A 13,674-nucleotide genomic window follows, 5' to 3' on the forward strand; every position below is an offset into this window, starting at 1 on the left:
GCCCTAAGATGCAGGATAGGGACTTGGGAGCCGGAGGGAAGTGGGGTGCAGGAGAAATTCTGCTTGTGGTCACTCCTATTCCACCCCAACTCCCTGGGCAGCCTGAGATGTCTGCCCCTGGCCTCTGCTGGCCCGAGGTAGTGTTTCAGCTTCTCCCCATTCCTGAATGCCCACCACAGGGCTTTTCATCTCCTGCCACTTCTCAGAGCAGGTCCCCATCTATGTCCTCCCTTTTCTTGCCCATGTCTTGGTTCTCTCTCTGTGTTCCATTCACTTTCCACCCTGCTGACTGATAGCTCTGATCCTCTCCCCAGGGCTCTCTTCTTACCCCAAAGCCGTGACTCACTAACAGTGGGATTTCAGGCACTGTGGTGGATGGGTCAGGTCCAGCTTGGTATGGGGGTCCCTCCAAGCCTTCACACCATTCAGGTAGCCCATGGGTCCCCTGATCTGGAAAGCAGCATGCTGCCCTTTCCTCTGCAAACACCTGGCTTCTAGGAGTTATTGGCTCCTCCCATTTCTGTTACCCTGCCTCCTCGCCCGCTCTTCTACCAGACTGGGCTCATTCCTCAGTTCTCTGACCTTGTTCTCTGCACAGCCTCCATCTCTGTGCATCCCTTGGCCCCCAGATTACTTGGGGCTCCCCCTCCAGTTGCTATCCTCCTCCTGAGCCCAGAGGACAAGAGCAGGTGGCAGAAGGCTCTGGGCAGCCCCCTCCTCATTAGCCACTCACACCTTAGCCAAGAGCTAAACTAAGCCATCTACCACCATCCCCTATTGTTCAGGTAGAGAAACTGAGGCCCAGAGAGAGACAGGGACCTACTCATGATCTCCGAGAATATCTGAATCAAAATTGGAAAAGTCTAGGGCTGGGTTTTCTGGACCTTCCTGAAGTCTTCTGGACCTTACTCGTGGACCAGGTCTCTGGAACCAGTTCAGGGAGGCACCGAGTAGGGAAAGGGAGGAGGGAAACCAGCCTTTTCCCATCTCTCATCCTCCATGTGTTGGAGTAGTAGGTTTACTAGACTTCGGGGAAGAATGAAATAAGTTCAAGGTGCCCAGATGCCCCAGCCCAGCTCTCCACCATGAGTGCATCATTGGTGGTCACCATTGTTAGCTTGGGCAGGGGGTAGGAAGGGAGCGTGCTGAGAATACTCTTGCCAGCAAGCCACGAGTGTCTGAAGTCACAGCTGCCTCCCTTTCTGTCCAACAGCTGACCATGCACAGGGCAGGCATGGAGTGTGAATCTAGACAGAGAGAGTCTGCCTCTCCTTGGTATGCTGGACCACTGACTGAAGGGTGCTTGCCTGGGGCTGCCCCTGACCTAGGTTAACAGTCACTCTTATCCTGGAATCACCACCCCTGACTCAGGCCTCTACAGGCTGCTGGGTTAGAGCTGTCATTCATTGGGTGATGGGTCCTGGGATGGTACTGAGTAGGACAAGGCTTTGAAGGAACCTTGTAGGCAGATTCGATTTGCCAGCCTATTCTGGCCTTTTTATCAGCCTGGCATCCCTCTCCTGCTCCTGCAGCAAGACAACCTCCTTGCAAGTTTGTGGGAAGTGTAAGTCATGGAGGCCAGCTCAGGCAACCGCTTTGGAGACATTGCCTGCTGAGTGACATCCCCTACTGCACCCTACCACCTCTGTGTCTCAACCTTTCTATTAGTCATATTGGATCTGGCAACTCACTTGTTTTGGTGACATTTATTCTGTCCTCTATCTGCCTCCTCCTAACTGAACCCTGGGCAATGGCAACACAGTCATCTCATACCCCATGCGCTCCTTGTCTGTAGGAATGACTGTGGCCTGTGAAACACTCATACTTAACCATTTCTGGGACCGCAGGCAGCTCTAGCAGCTGTTTTATATTGATCCAAGAATAGAACTGTCTCCTTTTGGCTGGATTTAGGGAGTGCAGGGACACAATGAGGACCTGGTATAACGTCATCACACTCAGAAGAGAGAGGATACCACTCAATGACATGTGAGTTGAAGGCCCTTAGAACTGTGTGTTCTTCACATGGAAATGTAGGATTCCCCTCCAAAACCAGAGGGGTGGTGGCATCTGGCTTTGGTGATGTTTAGACAACCCCTCCTCCAAACTGGGGGGGAGACGGCCACAAGTTGGAAGCTGGTCTCCATTTTAGGCCACATGGAACATCAACCACCAGGGAAACCAAGCCAGTCCAACCCAACACTCATTGTTGTCCAAGGCTGTTTGCAGTCCTGGGGGATGTTCTGGCTGGGGCGTGGGCTGGAAGCCATGTGGCCACAGGGGTGCAGGGCAGGTGCAGGACGCTACAGCAACCAGGCTCTTGTCCAGATGGTACATGGGCCAGAGGACTTCTCAGCCACACTCCACGGAGGGCCGGGTGGGAACGGGGTTGCAGGGATGGTGGTAATACAGTAGTTCCTCTTTATCCATGGAGCATACGTCCCAAGACCCCCAGGGAATGCCTGAAACCACGGATAGTACTGAACCCTAACTATACTACGTTTTTTCCTATAAGTACATACCTCTGATAAAGTTTAATTTATAAATTAGGCACACTAAGAGATTAACAACAATGACTAATAATAAAATAGAACAATTATAACAATATACTGTAAAAAAGTTATGTGAACGTGGTCTCTCTCTCTTAAAATATCTTGTTGTAGTCCACCCATCCTTCTTCTGATGATGATGATGTGAGGTGATAAAATGCCTACATGATGAGATGAAGTGAGGTGAATGACGTAGGCATTGTGACATAGCGTGCCAGGCAGGACAGAGGGGGAGGGCGTGAGATTTCATCACACTACTCAGAACAGCAGGCAGTTTAAAACTTAGAGATTATTTATTTATGGGATTTTCCCTTTAATATTTTCAGGTAGTGGTTGACCAAGGATAACTGAAACGGCAGAAAGTGAAACTGTGAGTAAGGCTGGACTTCTGTAATATCAGCAGCGGTACAAACAACTGAGAGGATCGAGCTTGTTATAATATATAAAAGGCAGCAGTTAAGAGTCTGAGCTTTCACTTTCTCATCAGCCAGACCTGAGTTCAAATCCTGGACACGGCATGGTATCTGCTCTCTTGGAGACTCAGTTTCCTGATCTGTGAAATAGGGACAGTAGTTCCCACCTTCTGGGTTGATGTGAGGAATAAGGGGCACATCTCTGAGCCTGGCTCTAATAGTTGGCACACAGGTGGGCAGCCAAGGGCAGCTCCCACAGCCCATAGGGATGGTTAGGGCTGGTAGCAGCCTCCTTGAATTGTTCTGGCCATCCTGGGACCATTCTACCTGAAAATAGCTGTGCTCTCCAAACTAAAACTCCCTATCACAATCGCATCTGCCTGAGGCAGAGAGACTCATCCACCTTGAGGAGCTGGCAGCTAGGACACTGGGGGGAGGGGACAGTATCTTCGGAGAGATGCCTGAATGGCAATGCTTAACCCAAAGAAACTTGACAGCAATGATGGTACTTCAGGCACTGTCGAGGTGGCGGCGGCGGGTGCCTTCTCTGGGCAAGACCTTTGTCCCCTCAGATCACACCATGTTCCCACATGCATTGTTTGGGGATCGGCGGTTGCCATCCTCAGCTGGGTCAAGAGAGCTACCAGGGGGCGGAGTCAGCTGACTTCTTGCCCTCGATTGGCGGAGGGGGCCTTTTGGGGAGGAGTCTGATGACTGAGCTCCACCCCACATCTTCCAGGGTGAGAACTCCGAGCGCTCCAACTTGCAGAGAACCAGCTCCCCGATCTATGTACCCTCCTTTCCCCAGGCAGGCGCAAAGATAGCGTTCTCCAGGGGCGTCTGGACAGTGACCTGGGGCCGGGGCAGCCTCCGAGCCCAGGGCTGGGGCTGGCCTCGCCCGGGCAGGCCTCCGCCCCCGGTGCCGCCCGGGGTGGATGTGTGCGGGCGGGAGGGGCCGCCCTGGGCCCCTGGCGCGTAGCGGTCACACCAGGGAGACTTCGGCCTGGAAGCTGGACGAGCGGCGCGCGCCCGGGCTGACGCGGGTCAGCATGGAGACCTGCGTGCTGCAGGTGGCCCCGTTGCTGCCTGCTGACGGGTGGCGGTATTTGGGGTCCGAGCCCAAGACTCCCTGCAGGTGCCAGCGCCGCCACTTCCGCCGCAGCTCCGCCTGCACCTGGAAGAAGGGAAAGTGGTCAGGCCCGCCCCCACGAAGCCTCCTCCACTGCTGATTGGGCTGCTCTCGATTTAGGGTGCTGAGCCAGCCAGTCATATCCTCTTGGGGAGTCTAAATTGAGAGATGCGGATGCTACCTTGGGCAGTACACAGTCGTGACCCTGTAGGGGCCAGGGTCAAATCTAAGCCTTGGAGTACGGAAAGGTGGGAGGCAGAGAGGATCAGAGAATGCAGTCCAGGGAGGGAGAGGGGTGCTGCTTGGGTGGCTGTGTCCCCATTCTTCTGATCCGTGCCCTCCAGCTCACTTGAGCTCATCCAAGTGGATTTCTGTGCTCTGTAACCAGGGCGGCACGGTAACTCAGCCTTCACCTGCCGCCCCCACCCATCCCCACTCACTCTACACACAGCCACTAACATAGCCACTTCTCAAACTCTGAGATGCACATGAATCTCCTGGGGGGGGGGGGGGGGGCGGTTCTTAAAATGCAGATCCTAAGTCAGTAGGTCTGGGATGGGCCCAGAAATCAGCATTTAAAAAAATGTCCTGGGTGCCACCAGATTTGCTAGTCTGAGGACCACACTTGGAGTAGCAAGGTTTAACCCGTCCTTGCTCTGCACATAACTCATCAGTGTTTCTGTTCCCCTGGTCCCCAAGGTCTGAGAGGGGCTTACCTCGCCATTGAGGAAGCAGTAGAGGATGGCCACCACAAAACCCTGGGGAAGAAGGGGGTAGGAGAGATGAGGAAGACAGACCCAGGGAGCCCCCAGCCCTGCCCCACCCCTGGCCCCAGTGTTCCCCTGGTTAAACAAAGGGCAAAGCACACAGTAGGTGCCTAATCAATATTTATTACAATAAAAAATTGGAATCCAGTGGCAAGAGACCAAGGCCCCAGGCTGAATTCCCTTAAAACCCAGAGAAGAATGCAGCCTTAAGTCAACAGCTCATACCTGGAAAGACCCCACGACGAGCTCAAAGACCATTTTCACTTCAGCCTTAAAGTTGTCGGGGAAGAAGGCGAACATGATGTAGTGCACTCCAAACAAGGGGATCAGCAGAAGGGTGGACTTGGCCAGCCTCCTGGGGGCGGGGATGGGAGGAAGCAGTGGGTGTGTGTGTCCACACATGTGGACTCGATAGGGTCTGGTGTAGAGGCAGCTGGGGCACAGAAGATGGGGAAAACAACCAGGATGTGTGAGGATGGACTGTTGGCTCCCGTAATATTAGGTCCACATCTGTTCCTGTTCCATATCTGCAGTGCCTATGCCCTCACGTCCCCCAGCCCTCCTAGCGTGGAGGGCAGCATGAGGGAGAAAGAAGCCCTGTATTCTCACCCTTCTGGAGGAGAGAGTATAAAGGAGGGCCAGCGCTGAACCCTGAGGGTCATGCATAATAGGGGTATTTCAGGCTCTGCGGCAGCTAATGGGGAGATGTTCGTGGGCTATAGGAGATCCTAGCTCTCCTTCTCCTGGTCTCAGTTTCCCAAATCTTTACAATGGGGTAAATGTATGCTCAACATGGTCAAATTACAGAAACGGGGCCCACTGTAAACTCAGAAGTGCTTTGGGCGCTATAAAGTGCAGTATATCTATGAGAGACCAATTCTCCACTAGGAATGAGGGCTTTTGGGAAGGAAGTCTTTGTAATTGGGGTGCTGACCACATATGCCCAAGGCCACTGGGGAGGATGGTGGGTGCTCAAGTTTGTGCCTGGTCACCAAGGATAACCCAGGGTCAACTAGTAGTATAGCCCTCTGGCTTTGGCATCTCTGCTGTGTCCACTTCTCCAGGAGTTGTCACCTTTTCTGGGATTGCACCCCTCTCCCCCTGCTTCCCCACAGCACTACACACACTCCCAGCACAACCTGAAGGACCAGCTCCTCCTTCACCAGCCTTGTGTGCTTGGCAGGGCCCACATTCACTTGAAAGGACTCACCCTTCTCCCATGGAACAAGGCTTATCCTGGTTCAGGCCTCCCAGCCACCTGACCTTATTTATAGCTGATCCAGGCAGTGTGAGCCCATGGTTCCCTGGCTGGGAGAAGTCTGAGGGGAGGGCGTGGGGGGTAGGGGGGGGGGGCCTCTGCCTCTATCTCTCCTGCCTTGGCAGTGAGCCCAGGGGAGCCTAGGCCTGAACCTAAAGTCCCACAGCAAACAGGTCAGAGAAGCCGACCTTGCCCCTCCCACTCTTTCCTGGACCTGGTTCCCAGCCATGCCAAAATCCTGAGCACTGCCCACCTCTCCTTGGCTGCAAACCCGTCCCACGCGCCCAAGGCTGACAGATGGAGGCTTTCTTTAAATTGAAGGCTTATGGGGAGGTGGAGAGTGGGAGCTGACAGCCCCTCCGCAGGGAGCTCCGTCTCCTACTCCCCCCACCCCTTCTGCCTGCTGACAGCTGTTCAGTTTCCATCTCACCCACGTGGACCTGGCGATGACCAGCTCTCTTTGCCTCAGATTCAAGCCCTTTTGAGCAGTTGTACATTGGAGGAAAGAAGGCCCCACAGGCAAAATGGAGAATCAGGGTGCGCAGGCCTGATGTGCTTGCTGCCCCTTGGCAGACTGCAGACCCCCGCAGGGCCTTCCCGTCTCAAACTGGAAGGGAAGCTCCACCTACACACCCAGCAGGAGAGAATGCTGTCATCCCAGGAACGTGAGTCTTAGTTTCATCAGAGAGAATCACAGGATTCCAGAATAGAATCCTAAATCCAGCAGCTCGTGACATTCGAGCCAGGAATCTTAGAATCACAGCAAAGACTCCCCGGAGAGAAGCCAGGTCAGGAAGAACATTCTAGAATCCCAGGACTAGAAGACCCTTGTGGGATGCCCCAGGCTTGTCTTGTCTGTGCAGCACTGATAATCACTCTCCTGTTCCCTTCGGTGGGCATGCAGACCCCTACTGACCTCACAGCCACCCTTTTCAGGTTTCTCTAGTTCTGTCTTCAACCTTTGTTGTTCTCATGAAAACCTGCCTGTTTCTCCAATCCTCCCACAGGGAACAGACCTCATAACCACTGTCCCATGGATGCTGTGCCCTCCCCCTGCCATGGCAATGTGCTCCCAAACCCTTGAGGAGGAGGGGTGCGTGTCAGTTTCCTCATCTGTAAAACAGGGACAATTTTGTGGGGACTGTGTGGATGAAATGAGATGACACATGGAAACCCTTTAGCATATGCCTGGCATAGAAACTGCAGACGTTATTATTACTGGGGCGTACTGAGCCCTGAATATGGCTGTCTTGTTGGCAGACTGGGGGCTGCCCCAGGGCATTCATTTACTGTGCATTTATTGTGCCCTTTTTCTATGCCAGGCACATGGTGTACACAAGATACAGGTTATCTACTGTCTTCTCGAGCAATCTGGCTTAGCAGCAGATACATACGTGGGGCAGATCATCTGCTAGGTGAGTGACTGCAGGAGAAACAGATATGGGGCTCATGAGCCTGGTGCAGGTGGGGCTGGGGCAGGGGACACTCATGGCCTGAGCCCAGCCATTGGGCTTGAGGTAGGCAAGAGCAAGGTGGCTTTTTGGTGACTCTGGAGGGGGACTTCAAGGGGATGTGGGGTGATTTGAGGACTGGGGATGGGGATACTGGGAGGGCCAGTGTACTGGGCCCACACTCACGAGTATGGGCTGCTGTCATTCTTCCCAACATCTGGGGTCCGCAGTTTCTGAACCAGGATTCGGATGATGCGAATAAATAGGATGAAGTTCACCTGGTGGGTGGGGGTCAAGGTCAAGTGGTCAGAGAGGGGAGGCAGGGGTGTCCAGCCCCCTGGGCTGATGGCCTGCCTTCATCCCCAGGGACCTGCTGCCCTTTCAGCTTACCTTTCCCTTAGCTGTTCCCCTTTGGGCAGGTCATCTGGGAACTCTACTTCACATCCCTGAGGACTAGGCCTCTCAATCTGTTTTCTCTATTCTAGAGGAAGAACTGGTGGAGGAAGGGATGGGGATGATCCTGCACTGGAAGCCTAGCTTTCAGTTCTGACCTAGACACAAATTTCTTGTGGCACCTAAGGTAAGTTGTCTACCCTATCTGGGCCTCAGTTTCCCCATCTCTGAGTGGTGGGAGGAGGCCTTACCAAGATGGAGGTGAGGATGGGGGCCTTTATGATCCACCACAATGAGGAGTTGATGGTGTCCCAGCATCTGGGCAGGGTATGGTGGGGGAGAATGAGAGAGGTTGTCCTCAGCCAGAGGGAGTCAGCAGTCCTCCCAGTTGTCCCCGGCTCTGCCCTCAAACCCTTTAGAGATCACAGGCCCGGAGTCTGTTGCTCCCAGGTCCCCCTCATTCCACCCAGGGGATCTGCCCCAAGTGATGACAGCCAGGAGGAGAGGGCGGGGTGACAGCTCACCCATAATCCTCAAAATGGATCCTGATGATGGTCCACACCATGATGAATGTGCTAGGCACTCCTGTCAGGGCCAAAGAGAGAGAAAGAAAGGAGAGGGCACGGGAGGCAGGGATAGATGCCATGGCAGGCATGAGGGAGAGATTGAGGAGAAGGAACCAGAGACGGGGGGAGAGAGAAAAGGGGGGGTTTTCAGTGCTGCCACCTATGGTTGCATAGGTTGTTCATTGTGGAAAGATGCTCCACTGAGGGGCTGAAACTGCATGCCTGAGGGCCTGTGTCCACCTAAAGGGAGAGTCTTTTTCTAATTTCGGCAGAGGCACTTCATAGATTAGCAGCATTTCAAGGGCTGAAGGGGAAATGGAAGGATGTTCGTAGAACCTGTCTGTCGTACCAGATCAGCCCTAGGTGCAGCTGCAGCCTGAGGGCACCTGCCCTGGGGTCAGACATTTGGGCAGCTTTTATCAACCCTTGGCCGAGAGCCTTATAGGCAGGACCTGCAGCCCAGCAAGACCTAAGACTGCAGGCTGGGGTGGCACCCGCCCCTAGTGAGCTCCCCAGGCCTTGCCCCCTCTAACCCCAGCCTGGCAGCCCTCCCTGGTACCATACCCCAGCCGATGAGTATGTACCCCCAGAAGTACTTCCGCTCGGAGAAGAAGGAGACGGCAAGCAGGGTGTGCAGGTAGAGGCCCTCCACCAGCAGCCAGAAGAAGTTGGCCATGACACAGTACTGGAATAAGACCACGGCTGCCTTACAGCCCACCTGCAGGAGGACGAGCAGAGAGGGGGCTCACTGGGGTTAGCAGGGGTCCCTGCCTGCCCACATCTCTGTCTGGGACAACAAACAAGGTTGTGGTACAGACAACGTAATCTCTGTTATTTTTGCATTATCCCCTTAAAAATGTACTCAGTGGCTTTCCCATTTTCCCTGATTTTAGGTCATCTGATGCTTTGGAATAAGCTTGCAATTTTAATTATTCATCCATCAATTTACCATCTCTTCATTTTCCTATCTATATATCTATCCACCCACCTACCCATCTGATCATCCACCTACCCACCTATCCATTTATCCATTTATTTACCCACCTACTCCCTAGACATCCACTACCAACTCACCCATGCATCCATCTACCATCCGTCATCTATTCTTCTTCTATCTATCAATCCATCCACACACTCACCTATCTATCTCTCCATTCATCTACCTATCCACCTTCTAGACATCCACTACCAACCCACACACCTAGCCATCTATCCATCCATTCCTCTATCCATCTGTCCATCAGTCTGCTCATCCATCCTTCCACCTATCTACCCACCCACGCCTCTATCCATCATCTATCCAATTTTTCTCACTTTATCCATCTATCCTTCTGCCTGCTCAGCTATCCATGCACCTGTTTACTCAGCCATCCATCTACCTACCCATCCACTTAACCCCCTCTCCCCATTCATCTTATTCCAATTAGGATTGAAGGCAGCTGGAAGAGGTATGAGGGAGAATTCTTGCTAGTGTTTGCAAGAGTCCCTTGAATGTGTGGGGATGTGGGCTGTGGACTGTGGAGTGTGGCCCAGACGGAAGTGTTGAGGAGAGATGGGCACTGAGAAGAGGGAAGAGGAGGGGGAAGTAGAAATTAGGAAAAAAGGAGAGGGAAGAGATGGCTATTCGTCCTGGGGGCCAGAGGAGCTAGTGGGATAATGGGTTCCCCAGGCAGGGGAGGACAAGGGAGGAGTCAGGGAGACCCCTGAGTAGGGCAATCAGGGGCTCTGGGTGGGCCCCCTGGCATGATTACGTCATTTGGGCCCTCTGTCCTCTCCCATTTCAGATCAAACCCAGATACTTGTGAGCAGAGCTTAAAGTCACCCTCCTCCAGGAAGCCCTAGCTTCCACTCCTCCCTGTACCCAGAACACAGGTATTTCCACCCTTCCTTCCTGTGCCCTTGACTTTGAGACATCCTCGGAGAGTAGCCTATCCTCCTCTCCCTATGGCTGGGAAGTCCTTCCTCAGGTCCCCCGTCAGACCCTCTAGCTGCAGGTGTGCCTGTTTCCCCTACCCTCCCCCATTTGCTTTACAACAAGAATAACTCAGCTCTGTAACAGGACAATTATCTGTGCTTCTCCTTGCCTTAGGAAAGCTTCACAGAGCTACTAATGAATCTCCATCGTTATCTTTAACAAGCGTGCTAGAGGCTGCAGGCTGCTCCCCAGGCTCTGCGGCTTACACGCACAGGTCTGACTCAGCCCCAGCTCCCAGGCTGGATCCTCTGAGGACCTCTGGGAATGGCCAGAGTGGCTCCTCTGGGTTTTCCCTCCCTCTTGTCAAGATGCCTGAGATTCCACCACTATAGGTTCACTCTTTGGGGAGAAGGTACTGCTGACCCCTGAAATAATGCACTGCCTCTGTGGTCACTCATGAAGCAATGAGTCACCGGAATGGGTAGGTGCCAGGGCTGGTCTCGAGCTTTCTGTCCTAGCTCAAGAGGAACTCAGGGAGGGGGCCCTGAGCTCAGAATCAGCTGGAGAGGGACCGCTTAGTGCCAGGCAATGAATTCTTTAACTACTGTCTTAGCCACCCTTCCCTAAGGAGGCCCAGAACTGACCAAGGGCAGGGTAAGAACAGAAGAGGAGGGCTGTGTGTGTTTGGACTGGCTCCAGATGGGAAGAGGGGAGAGTAGGAAGGGTGACAAGGTGAGCCAAGCCTGGGTATGCAGATGGCAGAGGGTAGAGTTGGAAGGAAGCTTGGAAGTCCTTGCACAGATGGGGAAACTGAGGCAGGGAGTTCCCAAAGGTCACACGGGAAATTAGCAAGAAAGGTGGGATGGGGGCTGTGGTCTCTGGCCATGAAGTGTCCCATTTCCTACCAAGGAGAGGCATTTCTCATTGGCAGGAGCAGGTCTGTGAACTCCCAGGTGGCTGAGCACCATCTCCTGTTGCTGGGAGGGGAGTGGGATTCAAGGAGCTGCCAGATGGGGTCGGATGGGGTATGGCCATCCTAGGAGAGAGAGAGAGAGAGAAAAGGAGAGAGACAGAGACAGAGAGACAGAGAGAGGAGAGGAAGGGGAAAGAGAAAGCGTGGAGAGAGGGGGGAGAAGGAGATTCAGGTAAGAGAAGATGAAGGAGAGACGGAGGGAGGTGGGCCTGGGCGGGGTCCTCACCGAGCCCTCAGAGCAGTGATCCGTCTCTCCGCCATGGAAGAGGGCCAAGTCTTTGATGAAGACGGCGGCAGCCCTCAGGATGAAGGATATGAAGAGGTGCATGTGGATGTAGTTCCGCGTGCAGTGGAGCTTCCTGTGTGAGGCGGCCAGATCTGGGAGGCGGAAGGGGCCTCCCACCCCCACCCCAACCAACACTGTCCAGTGCTCTGAGAAAGGGTAGGGCAGGGGGAGCATGTGGCTTCAGAGTGCAGGCCCTGCCCCTAAGGGGGTTCCTGCCCCCAGGTATCCCATCCCCGTGTGCAGCCTGGCCTCTGAGAGCCTCAGCCTCCAGGTGCCTCATTCCAGAGCACAGGCCCCACCCTCTGGTGCCTTATCCCTAGGTGCAGGGCTATCCTGTGGGGGCCTAGGCTGCAACAGGTGGGACACTTTGAGCAGCCTGCTGTCTCTAAGGGAGGCTGGCTTGGCAGGGGGGCTGGGGCAGGGGCTGTGTGCCGCCCAGGGAGCAACAGAGGAGGGAGGCAGAGCGTGCTGGGCCAGGCTGGGCTCGAGCATTGGAGGGACCTGGCCAGGTCTGCTTTGAGGCCTGTTGCTAGGGCTGGACCTCACCTGAACAGGCTCAAGATGGCTGTGGCGACCAGAAGGGCAGCGAGGGACAGGCTGTAGCCGATGGTGTAGCCAGTCTTCACGGAACTGTAGAACACTGTCTGCTGCTGCTAGAGGGAGGTTGGTAAGGATCTTGGGCGGGGGATGAGGTGGGCTCACCGAGGGGGTGCTGGCAGGAGCGGGATGCCCTACATACCCTGCCTTCCATCACTGCCTTGGCAGATGAGGAAGCTGAGGCCCAGGGCTCCCAAGAGCAGCTAAGCAGCCCCCTTCAGTCCCCAGACCCCTTGACCCCTTGACCCAGTTTCCTCATACAGGACAGGACTGCTTCCCAAGGTGGAGGAGGGGATTGAATTCAACCCCTTCTCTCTGCTCCTTCATGAGGGAAATGTCAGTGAGGGAATGAGTGAAGACCTCACAAGTTTTATTCGTCCATTTGTCCATTCTTCACGCATGTGTCTGGCACCCCTTCTGTGCCGACTCTGGGCTCAGCATCCTAGGGGACCAAGACTGTTTGCCCTTCAAACCCCAACATGAGGCCCTCTTGTCATGAGGCCCCCTCGCCATGTCTTCACGGGCACACAGGGAATGGAGAATGGGAAAGAAGTCACTGTGGGATAATTTCCCATTTGGGGCTCTTGTCAGCAGGATGAGGGCAATCTGGCCTTTCTGGGGAGGCAGGACAAAGCTGGAACCCAAGAGCTTCCTGCTGGCCACCTCCCGATGCCTTCCCCATGAACACACACTCAGAGCAACCGTCCCTGGGCAGGCCCCTCCTTCCTCTCCACCTCCCATGCCCCACTGCAGAGAAGGCAAGTGGTTAAGTGGGATTTAAGGGATTTAGATCCAGCCTGAGGATCTGGTGGGCTGTGAAGGCCTCTGAGGCAATTGCTGCCCTCTTGAGAGGAGTGAAAGACCTGTCTGAGAGGGGTGTCTGAGGGTGGGACAGAAGTCATCCAGACAGACAGACAGACACACGCACACATGCATTCGCACACCAAAGCAGAGAGGGGCTCCAGCCGAGGACTCCAATTATACTCCTGCTTCCCCATCAATATCCCAACCTGGCTCCTGGCCTCACATCCTTACAGTGACCACCTATACTTCACCTGCTTCAGGGTAGATCCTTGTCCTGGGACTGTGGACAGGTCCTTTTCCTGTCCCTATCCTTGTCCCTGACTGGCTGTTGGCTATCTGCAGCTGGTTCCTTCCAAGATCTGCACCTCAGTTTCCCTCTGCATGCGACACAGGGGATAATATCTGCCAGCCGTGCCATCTCCAGGGCTGGAGCAGGGCTCCCACCAGGCAGTGCGGTGGCCTGGCCAGGGGCTGCTGCTTTAGCTTTTCTGCTGTGAGCATCCTCATGATAGCTCCCTTCTGTACCCTGTCACAGGAAGCCAGGAGATGAGCCTGAGAAATGCAGGCCTGAAGAGG

General features: G+C 54.4%; 1 protein-coding gene across 2 annotated transcripts in view; it reads right to left on the bottom strand.

Moving 5' to 3' along the window:
• Window positions 1-2,820: 2,820 nt before the first annotated feature.
• Window positions 2,821-13,674, bottom strand: part of VIPR1 (vasoactive intestinal peptide receptor 1) — a 32,571-nt gene continuing 21,717 nt past the window's right edge. Inside the window, exons 5-13 of one of the 2 annotated variants that reach the window (XM_046645436.1) lie at window positions 12,244-12,347; window positions 11,638-11,770; window positions 9,088-9,241; window positions 8,482-8,542; window positions 8,209-8,275; window positions 7,751-7,842; window positions 5,081-5,210; window positions 4,805-4,846; window positions 2,821-4,133 (exon numbers count right to left, since the gene is read on the bottom strand). In XM_046645436.1, coding sequence (XP_046501392.1) covers window positions 3,942-4,133; window positions 4,805-4,846; window positions 5,081-5,210; window positions 7,751-7,842; window positions 8,209-8,275; window positions 8,482-8,542; window positions 9,088-9,241; window positions 11,638-11,770; window positions 12,244-12,347 — 975 coding nt within the window. In that variant the 3' untranslated portion in view covers window positions 2,821-3,941. Of the gene's footprint in view, window positions 4,134-4,804; window positions 4,847-5,080; window positions 5,211-7,750; window positions 7,843-8,208; window positions 8,276-8,481; window positions 8,543-9,087; window positions 9,242-11,637; window positions 11,771-12,243; window positions 12,351-13,674 lie in introns of both variants that reach the window. The other variant, XM_046645426.1, reaches the window with a different exon arrangement.

The sequence above is a fragment of the Equus quagga genome, chromosome 1 (assembly GCF_021613505.1).
Source record: "Equus quagga isolate Etosha38 chromosome 1, UCLA_HA_Equagga_1.0, whole genome shotgun sequence".
Lineage (NCBI taxonomy): Eukaryota > Metazoa > Chordata > Mammalia > Perissodactyla > Equidae > Equus > Equus quagga.